Source organism: Mobula birostris, chromosome 8, assembly GCF_030028105.1.
Source record: "Mobula birostris isolate sMobBir1 chromosome 8, sMobBir1.hap1, whole genome shotgun sequence".
NCBI lineage: Eukaryota > Metazoa > Chordata > Chondrichthyes > Myliobatiformes > Myliobatidae > Mobula > Mobula birostris.
This window is the reverse complement of record NC_092377.1, coordinates 122,201,778-122,225,829: the sequence shown is the minus strand read 5'-3', so window position 1 is coordinate 122,225,829 and position 24,052 is coordinate 122,201,778. Positions and strand designations below refer to the sequence as shown.

The 24,052-nt window shown below is 42.3% G+C and overlaps 1 protein-coding gene across 2 annotated transcripts in view; it reads right to left on the bottom strand.

The window, feature by feature from the left end:
* The window catches only part of LOC140201649 (cell adhesion molecule CEACAM5-like), a 43,007-nt gene that overhangs the window by 16,128 nt on the left and 2,827 nt on the right, over positions 1-24,052 (bottom strand). For both annotated transcript variants that reach the window (XM_072266098.1, XM_072266099.1), the window contains exons 3-6: positions 8,359-8,637; positions 5,003-5,266; positions 2,980-3,246; positions 1,215-1,478 (exon numbers count right to left, since the gene is read on the bottom strand). In XM_072266098.1, the coding sequence (XP_072122199.1) occupies positions 1,215-1,478; positions 2,980-3,246; positions 5,003-5,266; positions 8,359-8,637 (1,074 nt within the window). The remainder of the gene's footprint in view (positions 1-1,214; positions 1,479-2,979; positions 3,247-5,002; positions 5,267-8,358; positions 8,638-24,052) is intronic.

Below are 24,052 nucleotides of genomic sequence, written 5' to 3'. Positions count from 1 at the left end.
CGCATACATACAGAAGTCATAACAAAATCGGGGTCTCCCTGGGATGCACAAACATGTTATAAATTTTGTCTATGAATGAATCATGAAATACAGGCACCAAATAAAACCTCTGACACATCATCAAGATACATGTCAAGAAAGAAAACACCAACTTAATCCTGCTTCCACAATGAAACTGCAAACTGCAAGTTCAAACTTTGAATATAAATCCAGACGTTTTAAAAATGAGGAAATTTTCTTCTCTGCATCACTCCTTTTAAACATCTGGCATCCCTTCTTCGTAAAAAAAAATATTTCCTTATATGATTTCACCGTTTCTCTATTTTGATAACCCTTCTAATTCCTACTTATTTATCCAGACCTAGAACATAGAACATAGAACACAGAAAGCTACAGCACATTGAAGGCCCTTCGGCCCACAATATTGTGCCGACAATGTAACCTAATGTAGAAATTCCGTAGAATTTCCCTACCTCATTGCCCTGTATTTTTTTTTCTAAGCTCAATGTACCTCTTTAAGAGTCTCTAAAAAAACCCTATTGTGTCCACCTCTACCACCGTTGCTGGCAGCGCATTCCACACCTGACGCTTTTATCCATCTCATCCTTCCTGTTAGGAAATATTCCCATCTGATAAAATTTTCCATCAGTGCTTCTATTGCTGATATCCGGCATCATTCTCTGTCTCCTCTCCAGTGTTTAAGAGAAATTTGAATAGATACAGAGAAGGGCCGGATAATGAGGGCGATATTGCAGCTGCAGTTCGAGGAGCTGGGCAGACTAATAGTTCAGCGCAGACCTGGTATGCCCAAGTTCTCGTTTCTGTGCTGTACTGTTCGACGACTCTGTCTCTATGAGAACCTTCATCAGTACCGGAGAAAAAAAAAAAGATGAGGAGTTCTGATGAGGGGTCTCGGCCCGAAACGTCGACTGTACTCTTTTCCATAGATGTTGACTTGTCGGCTGAGTTCCTCCAGCACATTGTGTGCATTGCTAGCTGCTATTTTATGTGTGTGTGTGTGTGTGTGTGTGTGTGTGTTTACACTGATCTATGATGCTGCTAATGCTCTGTGCATTTTTATCACATTCTGTGAACTGTAATTTTATCAACGGTTATTAGAGTCACAGTTCAAACATGCGGTGTCACTCGTTTGAGAATCCTGACAAATGAATAATGCCGTTTCATACTTGATAGATAAAGAGATAATTTCTTACCGTTTGCAACTATTAGTTTTGTTGTCGTGGCGTATATTTTAGTGATGTTATTATATGCACGACAGGTATAATTTCCGAAGTCATGTTTGGTCATATTGATAATAACAAGCTCCTGTGTTTTCATTTCAAGACTTTTTCCATTTAGCTGCCACTCAAATTCCGCGGGTGGAACTGAATCCGCAGTACAGTTGAGCGTGAGATTTGATTCGACAGTGTACGTTTCTTCTTCGTCTTTAGACGTAATTTTAATTGCATCCGGTCCATCTAAAATAATGTAATGCACAGTTACATGTAAGAAAGCATAGACTATTATAATATTTCTGTGCAGGAACAGGCCTTTCAGTCCACAAATGTTGTACTGAAATAATTAAGCTAATGAAACCTAATTAAATTAAAATCTTCTACCCGCACGTTGTCTATATTCCTCAATTCTCTGCATATCCATGTACCTATGCTGAACGTCCATATTGTATCTTAGTAGATCACCACCCATGGCAGCGAATTCCAGGTACCTAAAGCGTACCAAAAAAAAAAAAAATGCCCACACATCTCCTTTGAGCTTTTCCCTCTCATCTTCAATGTTTGTGTAGAGGAGATTAAACTGGTGTATACTGGATGCCTCTCATATATTATTATTCTTTTATCTAGTCTGACCTCAACCTCTGCCACTGCAGAGTAAACAATCCTAGTTGTCAAACTTGTATTCATGGCATATGCCCTCTCAATCAGGCAACGCCCTTATAGATGCCTTTTGAATCTCAAACGAAATTGCTGTTCAATACATATTTTGTCGTAAAGTCGGAACTGCGTAAAATCAGTATTGCAATTAAAACAATTCTAAAGCCACTTGAAAACATGCAGGCATTTTGATATTATTTTCATTATACAAATAAATGCAAAACGACTTTGCCGTGACTAGAAGTTCTTGGATATTCAAGAGTCTAACTCAATGTCAAAGTTACGTGTCAACCCCAAAAATGCAATATCTGAATTCCTTTCCATGACGAACATTTAATGCAGATTATTAATGAATATGCATCCGGGAAAACATTGCCTTTTGGAGTATTTACTTCCTTTTGTTATTTCAAGGGACCTTCATGTTCTCAATGTCATGCCCTCCATCAATAGATGACATATCAAAAAGATGAACGCGTGAAACATTAATGTTGATACCTGGCTGAGTTCGCTGTAAAGCTCCATCTAAATTCCATCCTGACCCTGCAGTACAAAACAATTAAACTTCTACTGATGTAATGGCACGAACTCTCAAATTCAGGGATGTTCCACAACGAATAAAATCCTCTAACAGGTCAAATAGGGTTCCAAGATAGAAAGCGGCCGTTTATCCATAGCGACTTTTTAGGCAAAATATGAACAGCATGATAGTTCCATATCCTGGCTCGTGGATCAGTTCTGAACAGCTTTTGACTCTTTATACACTGATTTCCAGACGTCCCCTCTGGCTCATTATTGATCCTATCGCCTCCGCACCGCTAAACCTGCAATCATTTAACTTGAAGTTCTATCCCCTAGAGACAGCGATCTCTGTTTCAAGAGACAGTCCTGCGCGATTAAACAGCTACGGCATAAATTTGCACTCTGTTTTTCATGGCATACAGCATTGCAATGGCACATCGGTCTTTCCAACCAAGCCTTAATTGTTTGCGGGTCGAATAATGGTAGCACAATGCGCGTGCTTAATCAGCATATTGAGTACACACACCAATATTTCAAAACAATAACCATTATATTAGCTTGTACTTACAAGACACTTTCACTGAAAAAGGTTCGCTTGTTTCATTGTTAACAACACCCCATGCCTGGCACGAGTATGCACCGGAATATGATCTATCGATTGATGATATAGTCAAATTCACACTGTCAAGTGATGCATTTATCAAGGCAATGCCGTCGGGCAGAATCCACTCAATGCGCTGCACATCCCCGGTAACTTTACAAGTCAACGTCACTGTGTCATTATATTCGACAGGGTGTGAAACATCCGTGGTAATTAATGGCTTCGAGATTGGCTCTGGAAGATAAAAAAGACACTCGTTGCTTTCCAGCAGAAAATCTGCGGATGCTGGAAATTCAAGCAACACACAGAAAATGCTGGAGGAACTCAGCAGACCAGGCGGCCTCTATGGAAAAGAATACAGTCGACTTTTCACGCCGAGACCCTTCCGCAGAGTTGGAGAAAAAAAAAACAGACGAGGGGTAGATTTAAAAGATGGGGCGTCGGGGAAAAGGAAGAAACACAAGGTGATAGGTGAAACCGGGAGGGTAGGTGGTGAAGTAAAGAGCTGGGGAATTGATTGGTGAAAGAGATACAGGGCTGAAGAAGGGGGTATATAACAGGAATGGACAGAAGACCATGGAAGAAAGAAAAGGGGTGATCATCAGAGGGAGGCGAAGGGCAGAGGAGGAGATAAAAGGAGAGAAAGAAAAGGGGATGGGAAATTATGATGGAGGGACGCATTAATGGATGTTCGAATAATGGATGTCCATGCCATTCTTTATGATAATGAGCAATGCATTTACTTGAGAAGCCTGCGGAACGTTTTAAGAAATGTAAAACATGTTAAAATTAGAGAAATAATAATCAAAGTATCCTAGTGTTTGATTTTCACAATATATTCTGATTTATGTGATGCTGTATTGCAATGTTAGAAAGAATGATATCAACAATATGCATACGGATAGTCATGATAACTTTCAATCATGTGAATTTAGGCGAACGATGTGAAAAGTCTCGAAGAAATCCACATGCTGGGGTAACATGAAACTGCTGGGGCAAATGATAACATTTTCCGCAAGAATGTTAGTTTGTAGAGTCGCCTTCAGTGAAAGATATGGCGGGACTACAATGGGGCTACCAATAATGACTACAAGTGAGCCTGATCTAAGGCGAAAGATAATGATCAGAGATATATTCTCTTCTGTTGCATTCATAGAGGAGGCTACGAGTCAGCTGGATGACGATTATTTCCTGTGAAGGAGAGCATAGATTACATGTAACAACTTGTTCCGGTACTTTAAAGGGGAAAAGGGAAATTAGAGATTAGTCTTTACGCTGTTTAGTGAGAAATCAAACGTTAATTTTCTTTGGGAAAGAGGGGTGACAGAAGATTTGTCGAGATGGAAACGAAAAGTCTGCGAAGATGGTGGAGCCAAATAACCTCTGAATACTAAATAAATGCTTGTACCAACAATTGATTCACCGGGTACTAGTACATTGGGTTACTATATCTGGGGAATTAATTGGCTGTATCGATGTGCTGGGTCCAAGGCCTTGTATCTGCCCAATGCAATATGGAAATTAAATCAACCGAATCGACTTCATTTCTATCCCACTGTTCCCTACATTTTACAACAATTTGGAGTTAGAAGCAGAGAGACACGGTGCAATACACACAGACAACGGTGCCTTCAGTGGAGCTAATCCACACCAACCACAATACCGTCAGTACTGTCCTTCAATGCACCATCGAATTGCTTCTTAAATGATTCTCTTTTATTGACAACCCTCCTCGATGCAACTTATTCCTTATACTCACCACCTTTTGTGGGTAAAGAAAATTACATTCATGTTAATCTCACTTCCATATTAAAAAGAAAATCCCCTCCTACTCGAAGCCTATAAATTGAACTCATGTCCCACCATCCTCCAGCTCCCCTCAGTTTTGGATTTCCATACCCCTAGGAAAAAAAGTTTACAACCTTGTTCGCTTTGTTTTCTTTTTGGATATTTGTTCACATATTATTACTGAACTGGTACATAACCTTACCTATCAGGTTCAGTGTCCTTGTTGACCTCATGTAATAGCCCGTCATATTGTTATAGGCATGGCATGTATAATTGCCACTGTTATTTCTGCGAACGTCCACCAGCTCTAGTTTTGGCCCCCTGTGATCCAACGTTTCACCGTTAAAGAGCCACTCGAACTCGGGACGCGGAATGGACTGTGCAGAGCACTCGAAGGTGACATTTGTTCCCAGTGTAATATCTTCATCCGTTGGTTTTACGGATAAATTCATATTCTCTGGTCCATCTATAAAACAGCAAAGTTTTCCATTGACAGTATTGGAAACCTTTAATTTTGGCAAAGTTATGATTCAGTTTACTAGATTTCTCAATATTCCACATAGATATTAGTTTTATTTTGCATGCAGCGATCAAAAGAAAAAGAGTGCAAGGAACGAGAAGGGAGAGAAGGGAATGGCAGGGAAGGAAAATGAAGGGAAAGGAAGAAAGGGAAATGAAGGATAGGAAGCAGAAGAAAGGGAAGAGAAGGAGAAGAATGTAAAGCGAAGAAAATTGAAAGGAAGGAAGGGAAGGAAGGGGAGGGAAAAGGTGGGTAGGAAAGTGTAGAAGAATGTGAAGGAAGGAAAGGAAAGAGAAGGGAGGTTAATTATAGACCAGTGAGCCTTACGTTTGTGGTGGGAAAGCTGTTGGAAAAGATTCTTAGAGATAGGATCTCTCGGCATTTAGAGAATCATGGTCTGATCAGGGACAGTCGGCATGGCTTTGTGAAGGGCAGATCGTATCTAACAAGCCTGATAGAGTTCTTTGAGGAGGTGACCAGGCATATAGATCAGGTTAGGGCAATGGATGTGATCTATATGGATTTTAGTAGGGCATTTTACAAGGTTCCACACGGTAGGCTTATTCAGAAAGTCAGAAGGCATGGGATCCAGGGAAGTTTGGCCAGGTGGATTCAGAATTGGCTTGCCTGCAGAAGGCAGAGGGTCATGGTGGAGGGAGTACATTCAGATTGGAGGATTGTGACTAGTGGTGTCCCACAAGGATCTGTTCTGGGACTTCTACTTTTCGTGATTTTTATTAACGACCTGGATGTCGGGGTAGAAGGGTGGGTTGGCAAGTTTGCAGACGACACAAAGGTTGGTGGTATTGTAGATAGTGTAGAGGATTGTCAAAGATTGCAGAGAGACATTGATAGGATGCAGGAGTGGGCTGAGAAGTGGCAGATGGAGTTCAACCCGGAGAAGTGTGAGGTGGTACACTTTGGAAGGACAAACTCCAAGGCAGAGTACAAAGTAAATGGCAGGATACTTGGTAGTGTGGAGGAGCGGGGGGGGGGGGTACATGGGGGTACATGTCCACAGATCCCTGGAAGTTGCCCCACAGGTGAATACGGTAGTTAAGAAAGCTTATGGGGTGTTAGCTTTCATAAGTCGAGGGATAGAGTTTAAGAGTTGCGATGTAATGATGCAGCTCTATAAAACTCTGGTAGGCCACACTTGGAGTACTGTGTCCAGTTCTGGTCGCCTCACTATAGGAAGGATGTGGAAGCATTGGAAAGGGTACAGAGGAGATTTACCAGGATGCTACCTGGTTTAGAGAATAAGAATTATGATCAGAGATTAAGGGAGCTAGGGCTTTACTCTTTGGAGAGAAGGAGGATGAGAGGAGACATGATAGAGGTGTACAAGATAATAAGAGGAATAGATAGAGTGGATATCCAGCGCCTCTTCCCCAGTGCACCACTGCTCAATACAAGAGGACATGGTTTTAAGGTAAGGGGTGGGAAGATCAAAGGGGATATTAGAGGAAGGTATTTTACTCAGAGTGTCGTTGGTGCGTGGAATGCACAGCCTGAGTCAGTGGTGGAGGCAGATACCCGAGTGAAGTTTAAGAGACTACTAGACAGGTACATGGAGGAATTTAAGGTCGGGGCTTATATGGGAGGCAGGGTGTGAGTGTCGGCGCAAAATTGTGGGCTGAAGGGCCTGTACTGTGTTGTATTATTCTATGTTCTATGTTCCATGTTCTATGAAAGGGGTGCAACAAGGTAAGGGAAGGAAAGGAATGGAAAGCAAGGAAATAGAAAGGAATGAAAAATATGGGAAGGGAAGAGAAGAAAAGAGAAATGGATCAAAGGGGATTAAAAGGGAAGAGTAGAGACAGAGAAAGAAAGGGAAGGAACGAGAAGGGAATGGCAGTGAAGGGAAGGAAAGAAAATGGAATAGATATGGTGGGAAAGGAAGGGAAGCGAAGCGAAGAAAGGGGAAGGAAATGAGTGTAAAGGGAATGGAAGAGACAGGAAGTAAAGGGAAGGGTATGGAAGAGAAGGAAAGGGTAAGAAAGGTACGAGAAGAAAACGGAAGGAAAGGAGATGAGGGTGGGGGGAAGAAACGAAGTAAAAATGGAAGCGAATGAATGGAAAAGAAGGAGAAAGGAAGAGATGAGAAGGCAGAGAAGGAAATGGAAGAGAAGGGAAGGGCGAGGAAGGATAGGTAGGGAAAGAAAAGCAAGGGGCGGAAAGGGACGTGGCAAAAGGAAGGGAAGGATAGACAAGGGGAACAGAAGAAAAGGGATGAGAAACAAAGGAGATTGAAAGGGAACAGAAGGGAACGGAAGGGAAGAAATGGAAGGAAAAGAAAGGTATCAACAGAAAAAGGAATGGAAGTGAAGGGAAGGGAAGAATATGGAATGGATGGGGAGATAAGGGAAGGAAACAGATGCGAAGAAAAGGGAATGGAAGAAACGGGAAGGGAAGGGATGGGAAAACATTCAGAAATGGAAGTGGAAGGAAGGAGATAGAAAGACAAAGGAATGGATGAGAAGGAAGCGTAGGGAAGGTACGGGAAGGAAGGCGAAGAAAGGAGATGGAAGGGAAGGGAAATCAAATGGAAGAGAACAGAAGGGAAGGAAATGAAGGGAAAGGTTGAGAAAGGAAAAACAAGGGAATGGAAGTTAAAAGCAGGGAGAGAAGTGGATGGAAGGGAATGGAAGGGAAGATAAGGAAGGGGAGAAAGTGAAGGAAAACGAAGGGAAGTAATGGGAAGTAAGCAGAAGAGAAGGGGAAAGAAAGAAACTGGAAAAGAAGGAAAGAGGAGGGAAGAACAGGGGAGGGAAGGAAAGGGGAGGGATGGAAAGCGGAGTAAAAAGGGAAACGAAGAAAGAGGAAGTTAACAGAAGTGAGGAAAAACAAGAGAATGGGAGAGAAAGGAAGGAAAGGGAAGAAGATAGAATGAATGAGGAGGGAAGGGGAGAAATGGGAATAAAGAGGATGGAATAGAAGGTAAAGTATGGAAAGGCAAGGGGAGTGAAGAGGAGGAAAGAAATGGCAAGGAAATGCAATATAATTCTTCCATTGAATCGAAAGATATTTATACTCACAGAAAACTGTCAGATTTCTTAAATCACTTGTTTGCGTACTAACAGGGTTGTACCCCTCGCACTGATAACCTCCAGAATCGGACCTATTGACTGATGCAATTGTTATTGTCAGATTATCCGCCGAAATGTTCATTCTGTCGTGATATTGGAGCCATTCTCCGTCTTTCAACCAACGAATCGTGGGTGAATCACCAGTGACTTCGCAAAACAGTGTGAGAATCCCATGGCCCTCCACGACCTCAGAAAAGTTGGCTACAACTATAGGCTTCGAAACAGGAACTGCAAGACAGAGCACATAATTTCGTAAATCCCAGCTTGTTGATTGATTTTGTTTCATGGAATATAGTTTGATTATAGAAAGTAAAGCGGATTTTACTATTTTCTTATAAGAGGAACGTAAACACCTTTGTTTCTTTGGTACTTATTGTATTGCTGGGATCTTTCTCATCATTATATAAAGAAAATATTGTTCAGGTGTTTGCAACAATAGAGGACGAGAATTTGCGTGCCAGTCATAAACATATATTCCTACCAAACATTGAGAGGTTCAACTATACAAGCTGGCTAAAAACAGAGCTGTTTCCAGCAATATAAATAGAACATGTGGGAAAATATGCTATTGTTACAGGCCACATATTATGAAAGTACAGTGTACTTAGCTGGGATATTCAAAGGGAAATAACAAGTTGTCTCATTGTTCAAATATTGTCTCCATGCAATGCATTGTACTGTTCTGAGCATGCCAGAATTCGCTAGGGAGTATGTAACAAGTGACATTCATTTTTCATTCTTCCAACCAGACGAAGTTGTTGTGCAATGGAGACGGCCGAGGAGCCCAAGTCCGTGTCTCCATGAAAGTAAGCGGCACTGTTCAATAAGATGTTACAGATGGTGTTTTTCACTCTTGCCTTCATCAGAAAGGGCACTAAGTACAGATGCTGAGGACGTTATGTTGCAGTTGCTCAAGAAGATCGTGTACATAGATAATGTAAAAGAACATACACTTTTCCAGGGAAAGGAAACTCTAACTCGTAAACACACGTTTAAGCTGATAGGCGGAATATTTAAAAGGGGCCCGAGGGGCAATTTCTTCACAGAGAGAGCGGTTAGTACGTGGAACGTGCTTCCAGAGGAATTGGTTCAAGCAGGCATAATAATAACATTTCCGAAACAGTTGAATCAGTAAATGGACAGGCCGCTTAAATTACTCTCTGGCCCTGTCTCCTTGATCCTAGAGGTGACATTATAATGCTTAATAATCCAGTTTTATGACCAACAACATAGCTTGGCCCATTAACCTTCACATGGTACGGCACTGCGGTAACTACTGTGCATTAAGTTTCCGCCTTGCTTGTGAAGAGTTGTTCCATAATATTTCGGACATGAGTTATCGCCACAATTTAGGACTTGCCTTGGTTGATGGTGCATTGCTTGACTGCCGGGAGCACCATCTCTCGGGAATGTTTTAACGTAGGGCAGCAGAAAACGTTAGAGACTATTCGGACCATCGAATTTACCCGATTGACCGACAATGCTATACAATGACTGAAATATGTTCTTTATATGTTCGTCTTCCAACAGATCATTTGTTGTCAGCGGGTGGAACAATGTTTGTGGGAAAAAGAGATGGTCACATTTTCGGATCAAAGCTCTAGATCAACATAGACTATTTATATCTTCTCACTAGTTCAAATGGACACAATTAATTCCTATAGCAGATTTTTGTTGCTCCATATTCCAACATTTGTCTAAAAAATATTGCTATTAGTCTTACATCCACAATATCCTGACAAGCTTGTTGACTCCCCTATTTAACACCATCAATCACCAATATATCAGAAATATGATTCAATGTTGATGTCAGAGATGTTCAGGAAATTTCATGTCAATGTATCTGGCTTGTTCCCTATGTTGCTATCGTCGGAACATTGCAAAATTGTTGAAAGATGGACGGACGTTTGGAAGGCTACAGAAAAAAGAGATTTATCACTCAATTTTTTTGTAGGCATCCGTTAGTCTCATGAGACCATGGATTTGCGCCTTGGAAGGTTTCCAGGGTGCAGGCCTGGGCAAGGTTGTATACAAGACCAGCAGTTGCCCATGCTGCAAGTCTCCCCTCTCCACGCCACCGATGTTATCCAAGGGAAGGGCATTAGGATCCATAAAGCTTGGCACCGGTGTCGTCGCAGAACAATGTGTGGTTAAGTGCCTTGCTCAAGAAAACACACGCTGCCTCAGCCAAGGCTCGAACTAGCGACCTTCAAATCACTAGACGAACGCCTTAACCACTTGGCCACAGGCCAAATGGTTAATTTCTTGATTTTTAAATAAATACATAGGCTATTATACCGTATATCCTCATAGACCACATCTGCAAACTATTATTTCTGAAACATCTCTACATATATTTCTAACTTCGTGTGAATGCACTTATTCGCGAGTTTTGTACAATTCCTCTCGCCATATAGTCGTAAAGCATAAACAGAAGGCATTGACCTTATCATAAGATATTTGCACAGATTGAATAACGCATGGTTTGCAAAAATATACATCTTGACATGTCAGCAGAAATATAAGGTTAAGAAATTAAAGTTACCTACTGATTTCAAAATGTCCTCTGACCTCCGTCACATACAAAGATTGTTATACGTTCGTTGATCTGGATCATAAATTCTCGGCTGATAGTTCTACGATGATGTTAAGGATGGTTCTTGGTATTCACATTAACGTAATTCAGATGAAAACTCAAGCTCAATATAGGCCAGTATTTCACTGGTCAGACCACTCCGCTTGCAATGTTGTGCCTATCTCTATGATAATTCCTAGAAAAAATAGACTTGCTGTCTCTCATCTATATCTATGTATTCATAAATAAGATTTTACAGTCAGATGAACATTGGAGCATAAAGACAACATTATATCTTTCCAATCTCTGATAAAGCGTCAGCATTCCCAAACGCCTGACTCAGATGTTCCCACCACAGACACCGCACGGCCTGCTGAATATTTCCAATATTTTCTGTATATTATGCATCTCTTAAATCCAGTTACAGTTTGTCTCGGCGGGTTACTGGAGGTGAAGGGCTTGTTGAAAGAAAATGTTAAAGTAATTAAAAATATACCAATATTTATCAAACTATATTAGAGAAAATTTTCTTAGCAGTTTAACAACTGGTGTGAACAGTCCGCGAAAGCTTTGGAAACATATTGGCGTCAATGGGGTTTTTGCATATATTGTTAGAACTGGATTGTCATCCCTCTGCCCTTGGGCTGGCCTGCCAGTCTGTATGACCCACGGGGAAGAACTGAACAGCCGAATTTAACGGGTTTAATTATAGATAAAGACAGGTCTCGTCCTGGAGTTAAAGTTCTAAATTGGAGAAAGCCCAATTTTGAGGAAATGAGAAAAGATCTAGGAAGATCTAGGAAGAGTGGATTGGGATAACAACAGGAATTCTGCAGATGCTGGAAATTCAAGCAACACACATCAAAGTTGCTGGTGAACGCAGCAGGCCAGGCAGCATCTCTAGGAAGAGGTACAGTCGACGTTTCAGGACGAGACCCTTAACAAAATTTGTAGAGTTTTGCGAGGGGGATGCCAAGAAAACTGATAAAGGAAAGGCTGTGGATGTTGTCTGCATAGACTTTAGTAAAGCCTTTGACAAGGTCCCACATGGGAGGTTAGATCAGAAGGTTCAGATACTAGGTATCCACTGGAGTGGTTGTAAACTGGATTCGAAATTGGCTGTGTGGGAGAAGACAGGGAGTGGTAGTGGATGATTGCTTATCAGACTGGAGGCCTGTGACCAGTGGTGTGCCTCAAGAATCTGTGCTGGAACCGTTGTTGTCTGTTGTATATATCAACGATCTAGATAATAATGTGGTAAATTGGATCAGCAAGTTTGCTGATGACACTAAGATTGGAGGCATTGTAGACAGCGAGGAAAGCATTCAAAGCTTGCAGAGGGATCTCGACCAAATGGAAAAATGGGCTGGAAAATGGCAGATGGAATTTAATGCAGACAAGTGTGAGGTGTTGCATTTTGGAAGGACAAATCAAGGTACGACATACACAGTAAATGGTAGGGCACTGAGGAATGCGGAAGAACAAAGCGATCTGGGAGTTCATGTACATAATTCCCTGAAAGTGGCATCACTGGCAGACAGGGTTGTAAAGAAGTCTTTTGGCATCCTGGCATTCATGAATCAAAGAATTGAGGATAGGAGCTGGAATGTTATGGGGAGGCTGTATAAGACATTGGTGAGGTCAAATTTGGAGTATTGTGTACAGTTCTGGTCACCAAACTATAGGAAGGATATCAGTAAGTTTGAAAGAATGCAGAGAAGATTTACTAGGATGTTGCCGGATCTTCAAGAGTTGAGTTACAGGGAAAGATTGAACAGCTTAGGCATTTATTCCTTGGAGCATAGAAGAATGAGGGGAGATTTGATAGAGGTTTACAAAATTATGAGGGGTGCAGACAGAGAAAATGTGAATAGGCTCTTTCTACTTAGATTAGGAGAGATAAATATGAGAGGACGGCTTTAGAGTGAAAGGGGAAAGGCTTAGGCGGAACATCTTTACTCAGAGAGTGGTGGGAGTGTGGAACGAGCTGCCATCTATGTGGTAAATGCGGGCTCACTCTTAAGTTTTAAGAATAAATTGGATAGGTACATGGATGGGAGAGGTTTGGAGGGTTATGGACTGGATGCAGGTCAATGGGAGTAGCGGAATAATGTTTCGGTACAGACTAGAAGGACCGAATTGCCGGTTTTCTGTGCTTTTGTGTTCTATCGTTCTATGGGTAGCCAACTAACATAAATTCAAGCGCCTTTTTCATGTCAAATGTGGATATTGGTTGAAGGATTTATAGAAGAGTGATAAGGACCTCTGATCAATAAACAAATCTGAAGTGATATAATCCAGCGTTTACATTATTACGTTGCAGCTAAATTTCCTTTGATAAAAATAAAACATATTCTTTTCCCGATAGTGGCTTTACGTTTATTGTAACGGGAATAAGGCAAATTCGTAACTACGAGCACAAGAAACTCTGCTCCTTGGCATAAAATATCACACTGCTCATTTGATCAGCGAAATGTGAAGTCATCTATTATATTAAATACTTGCATATCGCACACCACAATTATCTCTGCGCAGTGTTCTGCTGGTAAATTGACAAAAATGGATGTTGATTCACAGCTTATTTATCTGATCATTAGCTCTTATTTACTCGTCACCTCCAGTGTTTTATCGCTTCACCACATTGCTCACACCCCCAACGTCTCCGCATTTGTGTTACTCTTCCCGTCCATTTTCACACACAATAATTCCTCCATCTATCGCCAACCATTCCATTGGGTTCTAACTGCCGTTCACCCTTCCGATAATAGTCCTCATTCTCACATTCTATGCGTATCCGAATCTAGAAAGTCATCAGCTCCTTTTGTTCTCGCTGTTCTTCCTCCACTACATGTCTGATCTCTTCACATTCCCATTCTAACCAAACTACATCACCTTCTTTTCCTTCGCTACGTCGACGACTGCATTGGTGCTGCTTCCTGCACGCATGCTGAGGTCGTTGACTTTATGAACTTTGCCTCCAACTTTCACCCTGCCCTCAAGTTTACCTGGTCCATTTCCGACACCACCCTCCCCTTTCTAGATCTTTTTGTCTCTATCTCTGGAGACAGCTTACCCACTGGTATCTACTATAAGCCTACTGACTCTCACAGCTATCTGGACTATTCCTCTTCTCACCCTGTCTCTTGAATGGTAAAAATGCCATTCCTTGCTCGCAATTCCTCCGTCTCTGCCGCATCTGCTCTCAGGATGAGGCTTTCCTTTCCAGGACGAGGGAGATGTCCACCTTTTTTTAAAGAAAGAGGCTTCCCTTCCTCCACCATCAACTCTGCTCTCAAACGCATCTCCCCCATTTCACGCACATCTGCTCTCACTCCATCCTCCCGCCACCCCACTAGGAATAGGGTTCCCCTGGTCCTCACCTACCACCCCACCAGCCTCCGGGTCCAACATATTATTCTCCGTAACTTCCGCCACCTCCAACGATATCCAAACACTAAGCATATCTTTCCGTCCCCCGCTCTCCCGCTTTCCACAGGGATCGCTCCCTACACGACCCCCTTGTCCATTCGTGCCCCCCATCCCTCCCCACTGATCTCCCTCCTGGCACTTATCCGTGTAAGCGGAACAAGTGCTACACATACCCTTACACTTCCTCACTTACCACCATTCAGGGCCCCAGGCAGTCCTTCCAGGTGAGGCGACACTTCACCTGTGAGTCGGCTGGGGTGATATACTGCGTCCGGTGCTCCCGATGTGGCCTTCTATATATTGGCGAGACCCGACGCAGACTGGGAGACCGCTTTGCTGAACACCTACGCTCTGTCTGCCAGAGAAAGCAGGATCTCCCAGTGGCCACACATTTTAATTCCACATCCCATTCCCATTCTGACAGGTCTATCCACGGCCTCCTCTACTATAAAGATGAAGCCACACTCAGGTTGGAGGAACAACACCTTATATTCCGTCTGGGTAGCCTCCAACCTGATGGGATGAACATTGACTTCTCTAACTTCCGCTATTGCCCCACCTCCCCCTCGTACCCCATCCATTATTTATTTATATACACACATTCTTTCTCTCTCTCTCTCCTTTTTCTCTCTCTGTCCCTCTGTCTATACCCCTTGCCCATCCTCTGGGTTCCCCCCCCCCTTGTCTTTCTCTGCAGACCTCCTGTCCCATGAACTTCTCATATCCCCTTTGCCAATCACCTGTCCAGCTCTTGGCTCCATCCCTCCCCCTCCTGTCTTCTCCTATCATTTTGGATCTCCCCCTCCCACTCCCACTTTCAAATCTCTTACGAACTCTTCCTTCAGTTAGTCCTGACGAAGGGTCTCGACCTGAAACGTCGACTGTACCTCTTCCTAGAGATGCTGCCTGGCCTGCTGCGTTCACAAGCAACTTTGATGTGTGTTGCTTGAATTTCCAGCATCTGCAGAATTCCTGTTGTTCACCTTCTTTCAGCGTTTTCCTTCATCCCCATCTCCCCCTCTCTCTCTGTCCCGCTCCAGCCCCTCCTCTCTCTCTCTCTCTCTCTCTCTCTCTCTCTCTCTCTCTCTCTCTCTCTCTCTCCTCTTTCTCTCACACACACAAAAATTCACATGCATTGTCTCCCAACTCCACTCCGAGCTGGCCTTATCTGCCTGTCATCTTTGACCCCCGCCCTGTTCACCGATCGTGATCCTTATGGAACCTATCTGCTAAATGAAAGTCTGATGTTATTGTAAGCCCTTTTGTAATAAGCAGAGTTGTTAAACACCTGGGCTGCGTTTTATTGTTCTGTAAAATGCAATTCCACTTCACGTTTCTGCTTAATTTCTTTAACAGCCCCCGATTGCCGGTTACAGGACTTCCAATATTTCCTTTACGAAATTTCCTTTAAGATTTTATGTCTTTCTATTTGTTGTGGGGGTCATTGTTTTGAAGATTTTAACTGTGCATTCAATTTGTACTGGTGATTTCATCCCGCTCACAATAGCTTTCAACACACCCATTCAAAACATCCCAAATTGCTTTTGGGACAATAAAGAACGTTTTGGCCATCATTATATTCCCTAATATTCCATCTTAGGGAAGAGGCTAACGATTAAGGGGTATCTGAGAAGTCGTTTCGAAAGTAATGGGACTAATTGAGTTTTCCACAAAAAATGTAGACAAGGCTTACTTTGAGGACCATGAGAGGCAGTTTCCAAAATAGAAAGGATGAAATAGATAGAGGAATGAAAGGTGATGGTTTGACATTGCAGGTGGTTCTATCATTATGTTTGTCCTTACGTACAGAATCGCGGAATTATAGAATGGCTACGGCATGGGAGGATGCTATTCGGGCCATTCGTTCCTAACTGGGTCTGTATAACCAATGAAAACAAGACCTGGTGTCCCACCTGCTCTCCGATTAAACACTACCGATCCCTTCCTGTGTGGTAATTAACCGGATCATTGTTGAAACATCCTAATAGACAGGAGGAACACCAAAGGATTGGAGGATATCGAATGTTGTTCCGCTGTTGAACAAAGGCTATAAACATAAACCAGGAAATTATACGCCAATGACTCCGACATCTGCTGTGGGAAAGTTATTGGAAGATACTCTAAAGGTCCAGGTAGACAAGGATTGATTAAGGATAATTGGTATGGCTTTGTGCATACTAGGTTATGTCTAACCAGCCTTGTAGAGTTTTTTGAGGAAGTTGCCAGGAAAGTGGATAAAGGCAGGACAGTGGATGTTGTTTACATAGACTTTAGCAAGGCATTTGACAGGGTCCTAAATGGGAGGCTGCTTAAGAAGGTACAGTCGCTCGGCATTCACGATCAGATAGCAAATTGGATTAGACATTAGTTTTCTGGCAGGGGCCAAAGTGGTAACAGAGAGTTGCCACCTCTGTTTGGAAGCGTGTGGTGTGCCGCAGGGATCGGCGCTGGTTCCTTTGTTGTTTGTCATCGTTATCAATGATCTAGATGGTAATGTTCTTAACTAGATCAGCAAATTTACGATGACACCAAGATTGGGGCTGTAGTCGACAGTAAGGAAGGCTATCACGGCTTGCGGAGGAATCAGCATCAGCTAGAAAATGGGATGAAAATGCAGATGGAATTTAATGCAGATAACTACGAAGTTTTGCACTTCCGTCGGACCAACCAGGCTATCTCTTAAACAGTTAACTTTAGGGGGCAGTGGAATGTATTAGACCAAAATGATTTGGGAACAGAGATACATAATTCGTTGAAAGTGTTGACACAGGTACATAGAGTTGTAAGGAAAGCTTTCAGAACATTAGCTTTCATAAATCCATGTACTAAGTACAGAAACTGCGAGGTTATTATGAAGTTGTATAAGACGTTGATGAAGCCTAACTTGGAGTGTTGTGTACCGTTTTGCTTACCTACCTGAAGGAAAGATGTAACATGTTTGAAAGAGTGCAGAGAAAATTTACAAGGATGTTGCTGAATCTGGTGACCTGAGTTAAAAGGAAAGATTGAATAGGACTATATAATTTAAAACGTGGAAGTTTGAGAGGAAGTTTGATATAGGTATACAACATATGACGAATAAATGCAAGCAACATTTTCAACAGCATGGAAAGGATAAATGCAAGCAGGTTTTTTTTTCCATTGAGGTTAGGTGGGGCTCAACCAGAGGTCATAGTTTAACGTAGAAAGGTGAGAAGTTTAAGGGGGACATGAAGGGAATCATCTGCACTCACAGGGTCCTGAGAATGTGGAATGAGCTGCCAACACTAGTCGTCTATGCCAGGTCGATTTCAACGTTTGAAAGCAGTTTGGTTTGTTGCATGGATAGTAGGGATAGTGAAGGTTATGGTCCCGGTGTATGTCGTTGGGAGTAGGCCGTTTAAATGCTTTTGGCATGGATTAGATCGGCCGAAGGGCCTGTTTCTGTCCTGTATTCGCTATGATTCTGTGACTCTCTAATACATGTAGTCAACGTCTTCTTCCGAGGGTGGAAAAGTCAAATACCAACGGGTATCATTTTAGGTTGAGTGGACAGGTTTAATGAAGCTGTATGAAGCACGTTTACCGAAATAGAATTGTTGTGGTTCCTGCCGATGGGAACGTATACGATAGTAATTCTCGATGCGTTGAAAGAGGCGCATGAGTAGATAGGGTTGAGGGTTATCGGCAACGCACTGCAGTATGTGCGGTTTAAATTAATGGCATAATCTTTACAGTCAGAACCCACAGAAGGGGAAGTTGCTGTGTTGTGTTCTTCAATGTCATTGGTTGCCGGCAAAATTAGATGGTCTCATGTAATTACCATTCCTGTTAGACTGCAATTCAAATTGCAGAAGATTGACAGACATTTTGAGATTTAATTTTAGCGTCATACCAATTCTTTTCAAATAACTTTTGTTTTATCTTGTAATAACGACTAATTCAAGTTCCTCCAGTTTAAGGAAACAGACTTTCAGCATTAGAATCTCATTCGATGTATGAGATCATACTTTATTCTTGTTAACTTCAGTAAGTGCAAACCACTCCTAGAAGACAACGCCTTCAAGCCTGGAGTCTCTGACTCCGAAGTACGGAAATCACCACGGAGGAGAAAACACCAATGGTCTTTCCAAACTGTAACAGCACACTCTCACACTTGCATTAAGACCATTTGACAATTATGACCTATTTCAGACATAACCCTGATGGAATATAAAGGAAGTGGGAAAATACATCAGTCGATAATTAGGGATGACATGTTTTAACAAATAGAAATAGAGAAAATACAAAGGCATGGTATATCTACATTAAAAAGAAGTTAGCTATGGAGGTGACTCTGAATTTTGTAGATCATTCATGGGAGGCATTGGAGGTACTAAACGAGAGATTTCGCATCAAGTTTCAACGGATAGGACATGGACGATAATGAGACCACAGTGCAGTGTGCTAATAATCCCAGAGCGTATTGTAGACAAGAAGGAGCTGCATTGCGTCTCTTGATTAAATTAGTGTGAATGAGTCTTCAGGCCCGATGCAATCCGTCCCAAGTTATTGAGAGAGGCAGGAGAGGAGGTTGCTCTCTTCTTGACAAAGTTATTTTCATCCACTATGGGCAGAGGAATGTAGGACTACCTCTGAGCTAATTTGTTCAAGCAGGACAGCAGTGACAATACAGATTACGAAATGTCTGTGAGCCTCACCAAGAGTGATAAAGGAGCTATTGGAAAATATTCATGCGGACGTGGTGTACTTACGTTTGGAAAAAACTTGTCTGTCGCAGATCATGCGCAATAAACTTGATAGATTCTTGAGGTAGTTGAGCAAGAAGTTAAATGACGAGAGGGTAGTTACTGTTGTCTGCTTTGTTATTAATATGGCATTAAAAAAAATGTTTCTCCTCATGTTCTGATCGATAAGATTACGATGCATGGAATCCGTGTTGATTTGGTAGATTGGACTGAACATTGGATAGAGAAGACACAGACAGAAGTATATAGAACTACGTGAGTTATAGATTGGGTAGCTCGTTAGAGTATTTAACAAAGGTATAAATGTCAAATACAAAACTTTGAAGTGAAATTTCTGAACTTCTGAAACAAATGTTACCAAAGTAGTACAGAGACTACATTCAATAATGGCCTGGTGGAAGAAACTGTTCCGGAGCCTATTGGTCCTGGCTTTAATGCTATGATACCGTTTCCCGGGTGATAGTGGCTGGAACAGTCTGTGGTTGGGTTCACTCTGGTCTCCAATGATTCCTGTAAATGTCCTTAATTGTGCAAAGTTCACATACATAGATGCACTGGGCTGTCTGCACCACTCTCTGCAAAGTCCTGTGATTGTGGGGAGTACAGTCTCCATACTAGGTAGTCATACAACCAATCAGGATGCTCTAAATTGTGCCCCTGTAGAAAGTCCCTAGGATTTCGAACTCATGCTGAACTTTTTCAACCATCTGAGATGAGAAGGGCGCTTTTGTGTTTTTTTTTTACCACACAGCCAGTATGTAGAGACCAAATGAGATCCCTCGTTGATGTGTTTATCAACGAGCCTGAAGATGTTCACCCTCCAAACTCCAGATACATTGATGTCAATAGGGGTGACTGTGTCTCCGTGACTCCTGTAGTCCACAACCAGTTCCTCTGTTTTTGTGACACTGAGGGAGAGGTTGTTTTCTTGGTACCACCTGTCAGTGTGATGACTTCTTCTCTGTAGGCTGCCTCCTTTCAGATAAGGCCAATCAATGTTATATCAACTGCAAATTTAATGAGCAGTTTGGAGCTCTAGGTGGCGACATAGTGCTGGGTGTACATAGATAAAGGAAGGGGCTTAAGGCGCAGCCCTGGGGGCTCCTGTGTTGATTGCCAGAGGGGCAGAGGTGAGGGAGCTCAATCTTACCACCTGCTGGCGGTCTGACAAGAAGACCGGGATCCAACGACACAAGGCAGGGTGAAGGCCGAGGCCTCTGAGCTGCATGTTCAGCCTGGAGGGAATTAGGTGTCGAATGCTGTAGTCCAAAACCAACATGCTCATATGAGATTCCCACCTCTCTAGGCGATAAGGACGGTCTGTAGAGCTGTGGCTATTGTGTCATCTGTCGATCGTTTGTGCTGGTAGGGGAATTGTAGAGGTCCAGTATGGGTGGCAGCATGCTGCAGATGTAGTCCTTAATAAGCCTCTCAAAGCATTTGCTTATTATTGAGGTGAATCCTTCAGATATGTTACCTCGATCTTTTTAGGTACAGGGATAATGGTGGATTTTTGAAGCAGGAGGGCTCTCCACACGGTGAAAGGGAGAGGTTAAAATGTATGTAAACACATCTGCCAGTTTTGCTGTGCACACTCCGAGGTCCCACCCTGAAACGCCATTCGGTCCCGCAATCTTGCGGCTGTTGAGTCGTTCGAATCACTTGCGCGCTTCAGTCTCAGAGATGACCAAGTTGCAGGTCGTATCGGCGGCTTTCCAGGCGGGCATAGTGTTGGCGAAATCGAACCGAGCGCAAAAAATATTTAGCTCATCTGGGAGGGAGGCAGCGATGTTAGCAGCACCACTGCGTTTAGCTTTGAATCTGAGATAGTGTTCGGAATTTGCCACAATCTGCATGTGTTGTTGGTGGAGGATTGTGTCTGGATCATGTCCCTGTGTTGTCGCTTCGCTGCCTTGATGACTTTGCATAGATCGCAGCTGCATTTCTTGAGTTCATGGTGGTTACCGGCGGCGAAAACTCTGTCTCGCGCGGTGAGTGCAGCGCGCCCGGAACATGTTGCCCCTTTATCTCTTGTTGATCCAGGGTCTCTGGTTTGTATAGACCCTGACCAATTTTTGGCGGACAACGTCCTTGACGTACTTCCGGATGAAGCTCGTGACCCCTTCCGTGAACTCGGAGACATCTTCATCGCAGAATACCTTCCAATTGATATAAACAAAACAGTCCTGAATCATGGAGACTGATTTGTCGAGCCAACAGTGAACGGTTTTAACTGTGGTCGCCTCTTATTTCAGCTTCTGCCTCTACACGGGCAGAAACAGTTTGTTTTATTTTACGAGCTCTGTATTTTCCTGCTGCTATGAAGAGCCTCGCTAAAAATTGCGGACTCCGAAACCACATTCTATCTACAAGTATACAAGTGTTTAAAATTGAAGAACATGCTACCTAATATTATCAGGAAACGTCTTCAGTTACTCGTGAACAAAGATCACATTTTCATCGAATTGAAGTCATCTGCGCTTCTTTCCTTCATATGATCATCAAATGCTACTTTGTTTTCAACTTTCGAAGAAGTGTACTAATTTCCTTTCTTGTAATAAATTAAATTTACTTCTCCCAGCAACAAAAATTTAACTTTGGCCACCACAAACTGAATTCAGTTCTGCTATGTCACTTTACTTTCTTTCAGACAAGATATTGTTCTGGGGTGTTTCTTTTTAATAAAGATGAGCTTTAAAATCGTGGATTTCTCAGTTCAAGTATTTCGACCTCTCCTGCATTCTTGAATGGAGATTTAGTATTTTATAGATGCTGAAATTTGGAGCAACAAACAATCTGTTGAAACATATCAGGGAGTCGCAGAGCATCTGTGGCGAGAAAGGTATTGTCCACAGTTGGGATCAAAACCCTGTAACTTTGCTTGTTGCGACTGCATTCCTGTATCATTTTTACACTATATATAACTGAAATACTCCTAAGAGAAAATTATTTCATTTTCCCTTGCAGCCCCTTCTTTGGTCTGCTGTGCAATGCCGGACTTATTTTTATCAGATAATATTTGGCAACTTTTGTTCTACTTCAAAGTAACTGAGAACTCCTGTGTTCTGTTGGTGATTTGACACGCAATTGTCAAGAATTTCAATCCATTACCAAATTATGGAAGCAATAGAGACAATCCTAGAGCTGTGTGCTTAATTCTCATTGGCAGAGATCCCCACAATGTAGATACATTGAGTAAGGTTAGGAGGAATGGGAAATACGCAGAAATAAGAGAATTAGAATAAATAGTCCATGTAAAGTACCTATATCTTGTTTTGGTTCTCTTCCATCGTCATATATATTTTAATAAAAATCCTAACTCAATTTTCTTGCCTAAGGCATTTACATTAATAGCGTGCAGTCCTCCTAACATTGTAAAATATTAGTAGGCCGGAGGTGAGTGTAGTTCTTTAAGTCTATTTACTACGTGGCAGAAAATAGGAGGCACGGCTGCAGATCGTGCAGTTGAAATGCACAGAATACGCTTTCGTCTAGAACAGTAAAACACCGACAATATAAGATTACCGAGATAATATTGTTTACTGTCCAGCGGTGGAGGCTGAGGACAATGAAACTGCAGAATGTCGAATATGAGTGGACCAGATGGGAAGGATGCACAATTCTTAGCAATGGGGTAGACATCTAAATAGCGTACGTGTATGTTTAGGGATTAAAGGGAGTTTGTAGCAGAAGATGACAGTGATTTGAACTTACTGGCAGCAACAGGATCTATGAGGAAAAACTCATCAAACGTTTATTTTACTTAGAATTTCGTCATGTTAAAAAAGACCAAGGTGGAAGAACACGGTGAAACAGACAGGGCATTGGAAATCGAAATAAAACAACATTTTGAGTCAAGGCACATCATCAGGCCTGGAACATTCAGGAGTTGCGTGGTTCCACCACCGAGGGATGGGGAGTAATGAAGCAAACAAAGGAATTTTGTAACAGGATGCAGATAATAGTTGAGAGGGCGCTTCCTGTGCTTGGATTAAAGAAACAAGTACACATCATGTATGGACAAAAAAGAAAGAGAGAAGGAAAATAAATGTAATCCCAAATTTTCCGGGCATATCTACTTACGAGGTGTAACAGAGCTGAAGGAACAGACGGGTGAAGGTGATAAAGAAACGGAAGTACAGAGAAGGAAAGTGAAATCGACGGCTGGTTACCGACAATCGTTATGTTCCCGCTACAAAGAGCTCAAACTTGTTCACGGATGTGTTCAACTCGGGGAAAATACCCAGACCCTGTCAAATTCTATCGTTCTTTTCTGTTTAAAGCATGAGTATTTTTACCACTTTCCCAATTCTGATAAAGAGAAAAGGCATTTCAGGATGTATAATGTGCACATTCTCTAACGTTAAATGTACCTTTGAAACCTTTGAAAAGTTCTTGACCTGAAAAGTCTACTCCAGCTATCTATCCTCCCTCTCATGCGATCTGACCTGGAGAGTGTTTCACCATTTTTTGATGATTATTTTCATAGCAGGATCTATCCAGTGCAGAGTGCTGGGATTTGTTCAACTTTTAAGGTAAGAAATAACAGTTAGAAAGTTGAAAGATAGAGAAAGTGAGCAGGAGAGAGCAGTTGGATAGCGAGACGCTGGAGGGGAAGGAGAGGGAGATAGGGACAGAAATGATGAGTAAGTGTGAGAAAGAAGATGGGTGGAGGAGTTGGCACGGTAATGTTACCCCTTTATTTCTTGTAAAAATGAATCATTTTCATGCATGTTTTATTATGAAAACGTTGGAAAGAGTTGACGAAGCGAGTCGGTAGAAGCTTGACAAAGATAAAAACTTCTGAAGACGCGTATTTTAAAGAAGCGAGAGGTGGTGATGGTGGACGGAAGCTGAAATGGGACCGGGGGGAGGGAGGGAGAGAGGGAGAGGGAGACAGTGACATAGAAAG